The sequence below is a fragment of the Alexandromys fortis genome, unplaced genomic scaffold (genome assembly GCF_014885135.2).
Source record: "Alexandromys fortis isolate MF-2015 unplaced genomic scaffold, M_Fortis_MF-2015_v1.1 scaffold_77, whole genome shotgun sequence".
Classification (NCBI taxonomy): Eukaryota; Metazoa; Chordata; class Mammalia; order Rodentia; family Cricetidae; genus Alexandromys; species Alexandromys fortis.
Window position 1 is genome coordinate 8,366,378 of NW_026067967.1, and position 16,258 is coordinate 8,382,635.

At 43.2% G+C, this 16,258-nt stretch overlaps 1 protein-coding gene across 2 annotated transcripts in view; it reads right to left on the reverse strand.

The window, feature by feature from the left end:
• Positions 1–292: 292 nt before the first annotated feature.
• The window catches only part of Pold3 (DNA polymerase delta 3, accessory subunit), a 38,800-nt gene continuing 22,834 nt past the window's right edge, over positions 293–16,258 (reverse strand). For both annotated transcript variants that reach the window (XM_050154422.1, XM_050154421.1), the window contains exons 7-12: positions 15,719–15,791; positions 12,521–12,686; positions 9,701–9,810; positions 5,699–5,805; positions 4,629–4,707; positions 293–2,239 (exon numbers count right to left, since the gene is read on the reverse strand). In XM_050154422.1, the coding sequence (XP_050010379.1) occupies positions 2,034–2,239; positions 4,629–4,707; positions 5,699–5,805; positions 9,701–9,810; positions 12,521–12,686; positions 15,719–15,791 (741 nt within the window). In that variant the 3' untranslated portion in view covers positions 293–2,033. The remainder of the gene's footprint in view (positions 2,240–4,628; positions 4,708–5,698; positions 5,806–9,700; positions 9,811–12,520; positions 12,687–15,718; positions 15,792–16,258) is intronic.

The window sequence follows — 16,258 nt, forward strand, 5'->3', positions numbered from 1 at the left end:
GTTCGGCTCAGCACACAGAGTGGCTCACTTCAGTTCAACTTCGTTAAAGAACAGAATGCAAGATCAGGACTAGATTTCCTTCTTAATGAACTGAAAGATAAGGCCGGTTAAAACTAAGATTTCCCAGAGGACTGAAAAGATGATGAAAACAGCAAAAAACTTGTACATTTCAGATTGTGGGTCTGCACTTTTAGCAACATAAACTGAAAACCAGTCTGTTCCCAGCCAGCGTTTAGGTAACTACACACCCTGCTACCAGGCTGTCAAGCAATGGACACATCAGACATTCAGGTTGAGTACTGTTTCAAAACAGCTTCTCGAATTTATTGAACTCGTGGGTAACCTGGTTGAGTGTATAAAACAGAGAGAAAACATCACCACACAATGCTTGCTTAGCTTCTGCAGGCAGCTCCAAACTCAGGTGGGGAGCTGGGTGCAGGGACCAGAGACTCGTACTCTCCCTTGAGAGGAGAACCCCAGATTGCACCAGAGCTCCAATTCAAACTCGGTTTTATTAGAAATCCCTCCATAATCAGATTTAAAGAATACTGGATTGTTGCCTTGTACTTTTCCATTCCCATTTGGAAAAATGGCCAGAGGCGATGACAAAAATAACCACTTAAAACAAGGGACTCTTCTCCAGAAGCTTCTTGTCAAGCCTCAGTCCAGGCATTCCACTCTTTTCCACTTAAAAAAAAAAAAAAGGTCTGGCGTGTGCCAGCCTTTACTCAGGCTGACGTGCAAAGCCTCGGCCCTCCAGCCTTCGCCATAAGGCCAGGACTCATCTCCCAAGCTGCTGGTCCTAATCAAGCCCATGCTTGGTTGCTAAAGCAGCTGTGTTAATGCCAAGGTCAGTCCCAACCCTAACTTCCAATAGTAGGCAGCTGCTTACATCTCTGTGACACAAGCCAGGCCTCAGTGGAAGGGTTGGGTCAGACACCCCTCATCGGCTGAGAGCGAATCACATGGGCAGTCATGTCTGTGCTCCCTTCCCCCAACTCCGTGCAAAGCCATTGCCACACAACCTAGATGGCTCTCATCTCCTGCCCAGATATAATGGAAGGTGCTTGAAAGCCATTATCAGAATAAAGGCACAAAAGCCAACGTTTTCATCACTGTTTAGACCTATAACCAGTCAGTCCCCCATCTCTTCCTGGGAGCCTGTACTGCTCGAGGAACGGGAGGACCTGAAAACACAGGGGAGCAACATCTCCTAATGTGTGCCTTAGGTCTCCATGCCTTCCTGGGATGGGCATTGCCACTTCTCCCTTTACTCTGTCTCACTGTACTGGCTCCACTCTCTAGGTATTGAGACTGGAAATGTATTTGGGAGAAAGAAACTGTGAACACAAGAGTAAACTGTGTACCCTGTGTTAACACGGCAGCTCTACCAGTGGCTGCCATGCTGACTCTTGGTGAGGTTTGGTATTTGTGCTCTATCCTAACCACTTGAGTGTGAGCAAAGTTCTGGAGAGCTTCTGTGGTCTGCCTGCAGCCGAGTGTCACTTGCTATATGACAGAAATAAGGGATTACAGAAGATTTTAGTTTTAGCTTTTTGTCTGACCAAGATTTAAAAGTTTTACGGAAAAGAGATTTGCGGGGTCAGGGAACAGAAGTGTGTCGGCACGGAGAGGGAAGTGAGAAGTGGTGAAGACATCCAGTAGAATTCATAAAGTAAAAACACTGCCACACAAGCTCACAGAATACAGAGGACCAGAAGAGGAACAAGGTATGAGTGGGGCCCAGCAGGTAATTCTCAAATGAATTCTTCTAGGCAGGTCAGAAATTGTGCTTTATAAACTCATTACAATGTAACAGCTTTTAAAATATCTTTTGCCTCCTGCTTCTAGGTGACTCCCTTTTGGTTAGAAAAAAAAAAAAAAACCCTAGAAATAGTCCAAGTGTCACGTGATGGCAGTGCAGCATTTTGATACAGATGAGGCAAGGAGCTAGGCAAACTTACACAGTAAGTGACAGTCTATACTTGTTGGTCTTCTCCCTTGACCACCCCAAGTCCTGCCTGGGACAGCATTTACTTCTTCTGGAAGAAGCCAGTAATAGACACTTGTCTGTTGGCTTTGCCCAGAGCTGCGGTCCCTTTCTTGGGGCCCTTTCGTGGCTCCTCTTTGGCCTCCTTTTTCACAGCAGCGGCAGGGGGTCTGTGTACTGGTGCCACCTTCATCTTACCCTCCTCTTCACTGTCCGTGCATGATTCAGTCTCGTAGACTTTTTCAGTCACTGGAATAACAGAAAAAAAAAAAAAGGAACATGGTGGCTCTGAGTTACCAAAGGGGAGGTTGCCCTGTGCATCAGGTCCTGAGTTTTTACTTACTGGGAGAACACATTTACCCTGAGGTCACATGGCTGAGAATCCCCTACTCCTTCACAGCTAAGCCCCATGTCATCAGATTGCCCAACCCTGTTCCTTGTGTCCTTGTCTACACTGGCTATGTCTACATACGAGCTGTCTGTATCTCAAACATCTCTTCCTAACTCCATGCTCTGAGTGGCTTCCTGAGTCATCTTCTGTGTCCTACACACCTGCCCATTTCCAGTGCTCACTCTCCTGGCTCTTCATTTAGCCTGTCAGAGCTCTCACTCTTCCGCCATGGGTGCTTCTAGCTTACTCCATCCTGTGTCAACCACTGCCGCATCTGAAGCCACAATTCGTTACTCAACTTCTCAGTTCTTTTAACTGAATGACTGCTAATGAGCCCAAGATTTACTTCAGCTTACATTATGAAAATGGGGAGCACACTGACCATCAGCACACATGGATGTACCTGGCAGTCTTTGGCAAACACTTCTCAGTGTTTTTTCGCATGGTGTACTCTGCTGGAGGTCAACTGGCTACTGCCTCTTTAGCACACCCTTCACCCATATCCAGTTAACCCAGTTAGGCTACAAAACTACCTAATATCTCCCCTGGGGAGTTCTTAGAATTGGTCTTTACTTTCAAGAACCGATAACCCTCTTTGATGATTCCTGCAGACTTAGAGGGCCAAGGGCATTTACAAGTCTTTAGTCCTGGGCCTCAGGAGGCAAAGACAGTTGGATCTCTGAATTTGAGGCCAGCCTGGTCTACAAAATGAGTTACAGGACAGCCAAGGATACACAGAGAAACCCTGTCTCGAAAAACAAAACAAGGAAAAAAAAAAAAAAAAAAAGAAAGAAAGATATAGTTCAGATGAGAGAACTTGGCCTCTCTGGTAATCTAATTAGGAACACAGCATCTCAGTCAAGCGTGGTATGGCAAACACCTGAAATCTGTGCCCTTGGAGACTGGTAAGAGAACCCTGAGGAGACCATGCCTACAAAGGAAGAAAGGAAAAGAGAAAGACAAGAAAAATGCAGAAAAATTTCAATTTTAGTAAGACTTTCAGGTAATTTGCGTAGTTAATAATATTAGAGAAACGTGTCAATCTTTTTGAGAAGACACTTGAGACATTCCCATGGAATAAATACCCTGTAGTCCAGCAAGCACAATCCCAGAACACCCTCCACCCCACACACCCACCATGCTACATACATCCTATAACTCAATTCATGGACAATACTATGAACTGTTATTTATTTCTATGTTGGGAAGACCTGAGGAGCTGTCTACAGAAAGGAAATGATCTCATGGTTGGTAATAAGCCCCTGATACGTCATAAGCTGTAGTCTCTACTCAATGGCAGCAAGTCTACAGCATCATATGTCAGGATCAATTACAGTCACAGTGGTAGGCCTGTCAGGAGAAAGGGAGGCAGAGATAATAGGACAGGGACTGCGACCAACACAACGACTCCAGGAGCTTCAATCAGCACTTGATGAGGAAGAGCTGATTCTTCAGAGCCAATCAATCTTTTAAAGAAAGAAATTTAACAAGAAAATGAAAATCAAAAGGGCAAGAAAGCCAGGCATTGGTAGCACACACCTTTAATTCCAGTGCTCAGGAGGCAGAGGCAGGTGGATCTCTGTGTTTAAGGCCAGCCTGGTCTACAAAGCAGGTTCCAGGACAGCCAGGGTAACACGGGAAAGAAAAGAAAGGGGAGGGACCTTCTCTAGGAGATCTAGCTTCGTGACAGGTACCATAAGAAAGGAGAAGAAATTATTCATGCTCCAATCAACCAGAACTTTACAAATCCATGATTGCCTCTAGGTAGGAGAGCACAGTATTGGAGTCTGAGCATCTCAACAGGGTTCAAGTGCTGAATCCCAAAAGCCCCACCTCAGACCACTCATCTATGGAAGGAGCCTCACCTGGAGTAAAGAGGATGCCCAGGAAGCAGGGACCCCATCAAGTCATACTCTTCTACGGATGAATGGCACGGGACACCAGAGACTTGACACTCCCAGGTCCAATTACCCGTGGGCAGCCTCCTGCCCACTACTGAGCTGCTAACACAATCAGTCTGACCTGACTCAGAGGCCACTCTCAGAGCTTCATTTCATGGTGCAGGTGCTGACCTCACTGCAGCGTTCTGTGTACTCTGCTCCTCAGTGAAGCCTCAGAGAAGGAGCGACAGGCAGCATTGCATGGCCTAAGTCCATGTGCGCTCACACTGCAGACAGCTGCTCTGCAGGGAGTTACAGTGCCTCACTAAAATAAGAACTCAAGCCTGATGCCAAACATTTGCCTTACCTATGCAGCCCTCTTCATCCACAAAGGTTTTAGATTTCAGTACACGCTTTCGTTTTCTTTTGTTTTCTCCACTTGAACTCTAAAAGATCAGAGAGTAACAATATTAAGTCGACCTGTGAAGCTATAGAGAAAAATAACAGAAGACTCTAAATCTACAAAAACCACCCCTATCATGCCATTATGATCAAACGGAGAACGAGGAACTCTACACTTCACAGGCACATAATGCTTACTGTATGCACAGGTCTGGCATCTTCCCGATTACAGAAAGAGAAGCAGTGTGTTTGGGAAAGATTTGAGTTCTTGGTGAAAAAGACACACAGATTAAGGACCTTAGTGGAAGAGAGGGACAAGGAAAGCATACTACCGCAATATGTTGTGTCAGGACTTTCCAGGAAAGCACTAGATACTTCCATGTTCAGCCTTGGCATTTGAACGTCATACCCAACTAGTTTAGCCAGAAGCATATATTACTACTATCAGTTCCCTTTTATCTACATTTTCATCCTGTTTCTTTGGCTATGATAAAACAGTATGAGATTTACATTAAAAGTCTTAGCAGAATGAATTAAAGAAAACTAGTGGTTACAAAGGAGGCTTATCAGCATTCATCTTCTCAACATTTCACCACCCACTATTAGCAACTTTTAGAAACAGATAAGCCACAGCTAAAGAGCATTCAAAACTGCATGTCACTGTTTGCTGTGGTTTTCTCATCTAGTCCTTTCCCTAAGAACAAATTTGAGTTTTGTGTTTCCTTTTATCTTTCATAATTTGCCCTGGTGGAGGCTGGGCCGCAAGCAGTCCTGATGGCGATGATCACAAAAAAACCAAACAGCTGCCCAGAGCCATACCCCTCACACACAACCTTCCTAAGGCTATCCCCCACAGCAATGTCTGCCCTCAGGTAAGAAGAGAAGTGTGTCCACCTGGTCAACCTGAAGGGAAGCAAGATGAGACACGAGCCAGCTATTGGCCACTGGAGAAGACAGAGGGCACACAAGATTCAACACAGTGACTGTAGGGTCCTGAGAGAAGACACACAGAAGGGAGAACTGGGCTGGGTTTACCTTGACGGGAGGAGACTCAGGTTTTGGCACAGACTCAGGAGGTGGAGATGCAGGAGGAGGTGGAGATGGTGAATTTGCTTCATACATTTCAGGAGAGTCTGGGAAGACTGGAAAATGGAACAAGCTTAATGAAGAGAAAAAGCTCTAACTAGCACAATGCCTTCTCCACTGCATCTGCCTTGAAACTTCTGCTTATCAACGCGTATTTTGCAAGCAGTAATTCATGATGACCAAGGAATACAGTCAGAGACTTAAAATACACATTAATTATTTTAAATAATTACAATCAAGAATTTCTGAAGTTGGCAGTACCTTAGAGATTCTCTTAGCCAAGTGTTCTGTCGTACACAAGACCAGAACATGAAGTTGGTTGACATATAATGACCACGTACCACATATCAGGAGTCTCATTTTATTCTCACCACAACCCAAGAGACAGATCTTACTCCCATAACACAGTTGAGTAAACAGGTTCCAAGACTCCACTTGGCAAAGGCTCACGACTCATAAAAACAGGTCTTAAACCCAAGCCAGTGTGAATCCATAGCCTTTGTAATCCAACCATCCGTTCTCTTCCCAGTATGACCAAGTCAGTAGAGACAGCCTGTTCTCCTCAGTGCTCCACAGCGTCTTTGTTCCTAGTGTCTGAGGATGACTGACAGGATTGCTGGACCCAGACCATCCAGCTGGAAGTAAGTGCATGGTTTGGGGAAGAATCACCTTTGAAAGCTAATCTCCATGAAAGATCTAACAGCCAACCCTGACTGTAAGAGACTATTTCTAGTGACTTCCCCACTGATAAGCCTTATAAGTCTTGCTTTGCCACACAGAGAACGGGCAGGAAAAAAGTCAGGAGAGAAAGAATGTTGTGGAAATGGTATCTGACAATGGAGTACCACGCAGGGATCCCAGTTTCTCAGTAAAGAATCAGGTCTGAGAGAAGAGAAGGCCACCAGAAAGGAAGGGAGGGACCTCAGCAGACTACTGTTTTGTTTATTTGTCTGGTCATCTTTTTTGTAACTTTTATTTTCCTCGAAGCTGAGGTCTGAACCCAGGGCCTTGTATTTACTAGTGAGCACACTGAGCTAATCTCCCCAACTCCCAACCTACTGCTTAATCACCACCAAGACACTGCTGGCCATGGGCCTGGGTAGCTGCTTAGCCTCACCTGCTCCCTGAACCTCCTGGCTACATTCAAATTCTCTGCACAAATCTTGGATCTGAATTTCTCCCAACTGATTAGGTCAGTGTTAAAAATTATGACAGTGGAGGGTTCATGGCCAAATGACCTAAAGAGGTGGAGGAGAGTAAGAGCCAGGATAAAGTAGTAAATTGGACACCTCAAGTATGAAATGGGTCCCAACTTTATGAGTTCAGAGAAACAAGAGACAGAGACAAAGGAAAGCAGAGCAGCTTCAGTCTAGCTATGAACTCAGCTCGCGAAGGGAGTCTAAGCAAGAGCACACCACAGAACCAGGACCTCACTAGAATGCTGGGCTGTCGTGGGCCCTCTCGGACCCCTCCCAGCACTGCACGCAAGTGTTTCCCTGTGTCTGCCCTCAGACTCAGTCCAAAGAGCAGGGGCGCTACAGTTGTCCTGCACTGGGCACAGAGCAACAGTAACTCTTATATCTTAAATCAAGGAGAGTAAGTACTTCCTGGATAAAATCTGGGGTGAGGAACATCCAGGTCAAGGGAAGGCCACAGACAGTTCCCACTTCCTACTTTCCAGTTGCTCACCTCCGAGAATCATACGGTAATAAAATGTCATAATTCCCCTGGCAGAGAAGAGAGCAGAGGAATAAAGAGATTTCAACACGGCCTGAGAGATGGAAGGCAGCTGGGAGGAGCTGACAATGAGAGCCAGTTCAGTGATTCAGATGGCAGGGATTATCATCATAAGCTTTGTTTTATCGGACTTTAAAAACTGTCTTGTGTTTAAACTTAGATATTTTAAGAAGGATAAGCAACCAATATTTTCTACTTTATAAACATCAATCACTCGTTTTCATAATAACCCCACAAATCATTATTTGTCTCATACAACTGAAGTTCAAAGAAATTTAAAAAAAAAACCTTGCCCATACTCAGTCTTTACCATTAATCCAAGCATTCTAACTCGGGACATTTTTACTGACGTAAATATGACGGATGCTTTGTGCATTAGTGTGCTCAATGACGAGAAACATTCAAGAGATGAAGCATCACCTCAAGAAAGCAGTTTTTACTTGGTCAGAATTAAGAACTGTGGGAAAACTCGTGTCAGTGAACCAGCAATGTAACCACTTGTTGGTCAAGAGTCCTCTGGCAGAGACCAGTGATTCCAATTCCTGGAAAGCAATCACTGTTTCCTAGGACTCAATATATATATTTTTTAATACCTATCTTACAAAAAAAAAAAAAGCGGTGTGCGTGCATGTGCGTGCGTGCGTATGTGCGTGTGTATGTGCGTGTGTGTTCCATAGGCTTGAAATCCACCACAAACCTGCAAGGACTGAAAAAGTTAGCAAATACTTAACACAGCTATAAGCTATTTCTTCCTAGCAACACAGATATTAATGTTATTTCTTTCTGGGCCTGCCATTTTTGTTTTGTTTTAAATATGTAAAACTACTAAAGGTGCTTAAGACACTTCCAGGGTAAAGGGGGAAGGAATTTGCTGAGGAGGTATATCTAAGAACCTCTGTTACACACTGAACATTCAGTGAGGTCGGGGAAGGGAACAATGCAAAAAGCTACTGTGTGTCAAGCGCTGTCTGGGCATTTCTGGTGTGTTGTCTTAATATCCACAAAGAGCACCAAGCAGTGGTGGCTCATGTCTTTAATCCCAGCACTCAGGAGGCAGAGGCAGGCCGATCTCTGTGCGTTTGAGGCCAGCCTGGTCTACAAGAGCTAGTTCCAGGACAGCAGGCCAGGCACCAAGGCTACACAGAAAAACCCTGTCTTGAAAAAAAAATAAAAATCCACAAAAAGCCGGTTTGTAGCAACATTGCAGTTCTGGAAGAACAAAGAATGACCCGAAGTTATGGCACCTGCAGTGCAGAAGACACATTACACCTCGATTCTTGGAAAACTGCCTCTGATGGTTCCAAGTTTAGCCGAGTTTTTTCAGCATACTTCCCTGGATAGAACAATGTAGCCCCCAAACCTTTCTCTTTAGCTTCTTTCTACATACCATACATGGTTTGGGGTAAGATCTAAAGAAGACTTAGATACTGGGTTGGAGAGAGTGCAGATGCTAAGAGTACTGGCTGCTCTTCAGGATCCTGCTTCAGTTCCCAGCATCTACGTGGCAGGCAGCTCACCACCTTGTGTAACTCCAGTCCCAGGGAATCAACTGCCCTCTTTTGAACACTGTATGCATATGGTACACACAAACATGTAAGCAAAACACCCATACACATACTTTAAAAAATATTAAAAGTACTTGATATTTGTTTTGAAGCACAGCACATTAATTTTCCTGTAGAGATTCCTGTGCTTACTCTGCTTGCTTATCGTACAACCCTGTCCACATCCTGACCCTGGAAGAACCACAGCGACACTATACATGCAGGGTCTTGCAATTTTACCATTTTTATTTATTGGTATGTCTAGAATATGTACTTGAAGGCAGCCAAAGGAACACTAGCCTTAGAGAGAAAGGAAAGGGCTTAGATTGTTTTGCCTGTATGTGTCCTTGCAGGCCAGAAGAGGGCACCAGATCTCATTACAGGTACTTGTGAATCACCATGTGGTTGCTGGGAATTGAACTCAGGACCTCTGGAAGAGCAGTCAATGCTCTTAACCTCTGAGCCGTCTCTCCAGTCTTTATTTTAGGTATTTTCACAAGTTACCAAATGATCACTATTCTGATAAAAATCTGTAGCAGACTTCAGAGAGAATTATTCTCTCATTTGTTAGGACTACTGCTCTCATTGTAGTCCACAGTAAGTGAATTTTTCAGATCTTTGAGCATGAACCAAGAAATGATCCCCTACCAAAATTAACAGCAATGCCTACCTTCATCTTCACTGCTATCAGACTGAGGAAGCTTGATTCTTCTCCTCCTCTTTTTCTTCAGGTTTTCCGTTTCCTTGGCTTCCTCATCAGATAAGTCTACTCGCTTCCCCCTGCAGCCATTACACAGAACAGAAAGTGTGCACATGTTTGAGTATGCGTGTGTTCCTATGCAGCTTCTGTTAGAGCCTACAGCCATAAATCCAGAGGGTAGAAAACAACAAAGTAGGTAAGGAAAGACCGATTGATTTTTATTTGTTTATTTGAGACAGTGTTTCTATGTAGTCCTGGCTGTCCTGGAACTCACTAGGTAGACCAAGCTGGCCTCTGGCTCAGAGATCCTCTTGCCTCTGCCTCCCAAGTGGCGTACCACTGTGCCCAGCAGAAAGATTGATCCTTCGGAGAAAATATACAGCTGGCTATTCACAACTATATCACTTTATAGGGTAGTCAGAACAAAGGGTTTCACCAGTTCTTTCTAGGCCAGTTTAGAGTCCTGTCAATGCCTTTTCCCTTCTACTGGCCTTTCGGTAATTTAACATGCATTAAATAAGCAGCTGAACAACCACATTGCAAAGATCAGGAAAGAAATGCTGTCCTCAAAAAGCCATGGCAGGCCAGACATAGTGGCACATGCCTATAATTTCTGCAGAGAGGTGGGAGGATTCTAAGACTGAGGGCAGCCTGGGCCACACAGTGAAACCTGCCTCAGAAGACAAACAGGTTTTGGCCAGCAGCACTAGCTATTATACAACATGATAAAATTTAATGGACAAATAACATTGTGAGACACAACTGTTAAAAGCTAAGTAGATATTCAACAGGTAGGAAGGGAAGACAATATTCTAAATTGAAAGAACAACGTGAGCAAAGGCATAGATAAGACCGTAAATTCGTTCTAGTGATGTCATAAAAACCTAGACTTTCTCTTGACATTATTTAGCTTCTCTGTCTGCTTTCTCCATTATGGCATTCATCAATAAATAATTTAAGGGCCTATTGTGTGTTAGAGACAAATACATGTAAACCATAATCTTTCTGTCATTCAGTGCCTATGTCTTATTTAATTTTGAACATCAACTTTTTTTTTCTACTTTAGCTAGGAAAATAAAGCAAACTCAAAGCAAGCCAAAGGGATTAATATTAGAGTAGAAAACAATGCAGCAGAAAATAAAGAAAACTAACAAAGCCTAAATTGTTAGGTTAAGAAGAAAAGATTAATAAGCCTTTTACAATAGAGGGAAAGCATGTATTTCCAAGTGGAAATTAAACAGAATAAAGGACTCTGTAGTCATAACTGCAGAGTCTACAAATACTCTAAGAACAAGGCTAGATTATGAACGCTTCAACAAGCTCAGGCACTTAGAGGAAATAAAGTCCTTTAAAAGCACAAACTGGTCCAAAAAGAACTAGAAAATTTGACTAACATTATATAAAGCTCTCACACGTGTACACACACACACACACACACACACACACACACAGAGAGAGAGAGAGAGAGAGAGAGAGAGAGAGAGAGAGAGAGAGAGAGAGAGAGAATGAATGAATCCAGGCCGAGATTCACTAATAGATTGTATTATATACTTAAATGTATTAGAAATATATCCACACATAGGGCCAGAGATGGCTCTGCAGACCAAGGTGCTGCTGCCAAGCCCAATGAACCAAGTCCATTCCAGGGCCCCACACTGTGGCAGGAGAAAACTGACAACCACAAGTTATGTCCTCTGTGTCATGGTATGTACATAAACACATTAACACACACACGCTAAATGTTAAAAAATATGATCCACAAACTTCTTTTATGAGGTTAACACAAGTTGAATACTAAAACTAGCCAATTACCAGGAAAGAAAACAGCTGAGCTGTAGTCCTCAAAAATATAGAAACAAAGTCCTCCTAGGGCAATGTTCACTAATCTAGCAGTGTGTAAAAACAATAAATACGACCAGAATGCAAGGCTGGTTTAACATTTTCATGTCAATCAGTATAACCGATCATATTAGCAGAAAAACTGCATGAGCCACCTCAATAAAAGCAGAAAAAGCATGCTAAAATTTAAAAGCAATGAGTAAATGCCTCTCAGAAAACTTGGGATAGAAAAAAACCTTCTTAACCTAGTAAAGGACACCTACTAAAAACCTAACTTAACTGGCTATTTAGTGGAGGGATGCTGAGTACAGGCCTGGTAACAGCCTCCCACACTGAGTGCTGGGATCATGGCTGGGACATTTTAATCCACATATATCATGGGGCAAGGCCTACTGGGCAGAGCTTTACCCCTCTGAAATGTCACCATTTTGTTGCTCCAACTTCACCACAAAAGTTGGTTCTTTGTGGGCCTATCAGTGCTGACAGTGTCCTTTAGAATTTCTTTCAACAGACTAATTTCTACCAGCTATGAGGTAGTGTCTCAAACTCCTGGATCCATTTTTAACAGCTTGTGTGCTTTTTATTTTCTTTTCTAATTACATTTTACCACTTGAAAAATAAACTCATTGATATAAAAAGAAAACAAAGAACTTCTTTTCTTAAACTGGACTGGAAACAGTAACTTCTCACTGGGTAATTTGATGTGAAACACACACACAGGCACACTTTCATGGTGTCTACACACTTACTCTGAAGTCTGGGGGCAAAGACGATCACAGTTTGCATCAGTGGTCAGCCAGGCTTCACCAGGTGAGCCTGGGGCTTCTCTCTCATTCTCACAGCCTTAGGTAGGATTTAGTACTCAGCTGAAACTGCCTGCCGTAGAAATCCCAAACAGACCTTCTCACCTCCACAAGACACTCCCCTTCCCAAGTGACAAAATTTTCCTACCATTTTTTTTCCTTCTGCTGCATCTTCACAGGCTCTGCCTTCCTGCTGGATTTCTTCAGGGCTGTGGGAGCTGCCAGCTTTGTTTCAGTGACAGACACCGGAGGCTGCTCCACTGTTTTTTCTTCTTTCACTTCTTGCTCTGGATCCAAACTGACTTTAAGTTTATCTACACATAAAGTACAGCAGACCACAGATAACCACCGTGCACTGTTAACCATCACTCCCAAGCCAGGTAATGCTAGGAGCAAGGGTAGAAACAGTCCCTGTCCTAAAAAAGAGCAGTTGATCGAGAAAACACCTATCATCTTCATTTCTGATTCACACTAACCTCTCACTACACCACTGCCCAAATTTTGGGTTTATTGTGTTTTTGTTGGGTGTGTGCTCGCCGTGATACAGCTGTGAAGGTCAGAGGAGAACGCTCTCTGTTTCTCCTTCTACCATGCAGATCCCAGGGATCAAACTCAGTCCTCAGGCTTGACAGCCGCTAAATTCAACTTTCATGAAGTTATCCTCTTATTTTCAAATAAGGAAAACAAGAGCTGCAGGTAGTCACGATGATGTTTAAGAATACAGCTTAAAAATGGGCTGACAGCTAAATGTGAAGCAACATCTTTTCTATTCAACCTTTTGAAAAAATTATTTATTTTGCTTGTATTGATGGTTTTTTTGTTTTGGTTTGTTTTTTTGTCTGCATGTATGTCTGTGCACCACAAGCATGTGTGGTGTGTGTGGAGCCAGAAGAGGCATTGGACCTGTGGGACCGCAGTTAAAGATGATTGTGAGCTACCACATGAGTGCTAGGTCTTTAGAAGAGCAGCCATCTCTCCAAGCCCTGTAGTCCCATCTCACTACTACCTTCAATCATAAAACTTAATTCAAATCCTGCTTCCCTCTGGGCAAGCCTAAAAGCCATTTTTCTCTTTAAGAACTGGGATAATATTTATAAGACTACTATCAGGCAAAAACATTAAGTGAGTTACCCAAGGTATCACTGAGAGAAAAAGTAAGTGCTGGATATGGGCCTTAGTTAGTTCAACTCCTGACCTGGGTCCCTACATTAAGCTGAGATACCACAGCACACACAAGTGGCCATGCAGAACAGAAACACATCAGCCACCCGAGAAATACAGAAATGCATAATCTAGCCTCGTGTACCCAGTGATAGCTATTTATAGGCAAAGTCAGAACACACAGTTAGAAAGCCATACACAGTGGAGGTTCTTCAGAAAGCCGCTTGCGTCACCTGGTCTGTAACCACCTGTCTTAGTCTTGGCTGACTGTACAGGTTAGGACAACAGTTTTTCAAAGCATGTATGTTCTCTGAGAGTGCAGACGGATCAAAACACAAAATGCCATCTATTCATATTTTTGAGTGTTTATGTGGGAAACCTAATGGGTGGGCTTCACTAGTGCAATAGTGGTAACCATGGTTTCAATTTTAAATTCTCTCTTTTTTGTTGTTGTTATTTTGTTTTTCAAGACAGGGTTTCTCTGTAGCTTTGGAGCCTGTCCTGGAACTTTCTCTGTAGACGAGGCTGGTCCAAACTCACAGAGATCCACCTGCTTCTGCCTCCCAAGTGCTGGGATTAAAGGTGTGCGCCACCATTGCCTGGCTAAATTCTGTTGTTCTCATCTGTACTTTTTAAACTTTCCCACTAAATATCCCAAATTGACTAGAAAAGTGAACATTTTGCAAGTAACAGAATTTCATGCTCTTTAAGGCTAAGCAACCTTTCATTGTCTGCATCTAGCTACAGACACAGGTTTTTGTCTTCTTTTTCCATTCTATCACTAGTGTGAATAGAGCTAAGCACATAGTAGGTATACAATCAACAATTTCAAAATTTGGCCGTTTTTACTGTTAACTGTGTATTTTACGAATTTTTAAATGATAAACGAAAGAGTCTTCATTGGGTACTAGAGGCTCAGCGGTTCTATCTGCTCTTTCCACAATGGCCTGGAACACCTCTTTCTGGATTCCATGGAAAACTAACGCCACAAGTTACACAGGTACAACAAGATAACACAAATACAAGTTATCCAAAAAAGTTTTAATTAATTAAAATTCTTCACTGGATCTTATAAATACACAAAATACACAAAAACAAGAAAATCATTAAATTGTCAAGAAATAGTAACAGACTGAGTACAGCGTACCAGTCCCAGCCATGCAGGGGAATGACATCATGATGTGTTCACAGAAACAGGGGCCCCCATGCATTGCTCCAGCACCAGTCGGAGCCATGCAGGGGAATGACATCATGATGTGTTCACAGAAACAGGGCTCCCGTGCACTGCTCCAGCACCACCACCAAAGCATGTTTCTGGATAACTTCCAGGTACCACATTTTTCTACTTTCACAATACAAAAACATCCTTTTCTGAGAACCTCCACAGCAAATAAAACACCATCACTCCATTCCCCCACAGCGTATCAATCTGACCGTCGTGGGAAAGCAGAATTCAGACTACTGTCCTTGGATAGACACGCGACAAAAGGTCACAGGTCTCTGTAAACCTGATGTTCCAAGAGAGAGTGCAGTAAGCACCCTGTGGTTCCTACTCTCTACGGGGTATTCTGCCGCATACCGCCAAGGGATGTGTACTTGATATGAGTAGTATAAAAATATATAACTATTGGCTCTTTCCATTAAGAAAGAATTCTTACTTAAATAAAGGCCTTTCCTTCCAAAAAAAAAAAAAAAAAAGAAGAAGATGCATTTAAATGGCCTGGCCATTACTGCCCATTGCTGCCCATCACTGCCTATTTTCACATTGACATTTAATTCAGTGCCGTGAGTAATCTTAAAAAAAAAAAAAATAACCTAAGAGAGGCAAATCTTTGTTTTTGTGGTCCCTGGAGTCATCTGTAGTTAGGGTCACACCACGCAAACTGGCGCCAGGGTCCGTGATATTAAGTGCGACTCTCACTTTATCACCAGCTTCAGAAGCTTCACTACCTAAGTATTTTATTTTCTTCCTAAGGCCAGAAGTGAAAGCAGAAATAGCCTCCAGGAGCTCAAGTAAACCCAAAAGTTCCCTTCCTTTCCTCAATACATTGGTCAGCACACTATGAATATGTTAGGGAATGGGAATGCCTGATGGGCAAAACCCAGACCACTGGCCTTGACCGCAGGCACACGCTACTACAGTAACTTTCTTCCGAGAGTTCAAAGAAATTAAGAACATACTTACTCATAGCTGCTTTTCCAAAAAAGTTGCTCATCATATTTCCTTTTCCTGGTGCTTTGCCCCCAGCTGAAGATGCCTAAAAGCATAAAAAACAAACAAACAAACACACATACAATTTCTAATTTTGTCTAACATTCAGGCTGTTCTTGAAGTACCATGGCCTCAACCGTCTCTAACAGTATAGCATAGTAAAAGTCAGGCATGGTGGGACAAGACTGTAATTCCAGAATAATGGAGGTAGAACTTGGAAGACCATCCTCAGCTACACTGCAAGATCAAAGCCAGAATGGGCCAGGTGAAGCAGGAAAGACAAAGCATTCCAACTTGACAGTACAGACTCTAAAACATCATGGCAAAATGTGCAGATGTTAACTAAGAACCTAGAGCAAAGTCGGGCGGTGGTGGCACACGCCTTTAATCCCAGCACTCAGGAGGCAGAGGCAGGCAGATCTCTGTGAGTTCGAGCCAGCCTGGTCTACAGAGCTAGTTCCAGGACAGGCTCCAAAGCCACAGAGAAACCCTGTCTTGAAAAACCAAACAAAA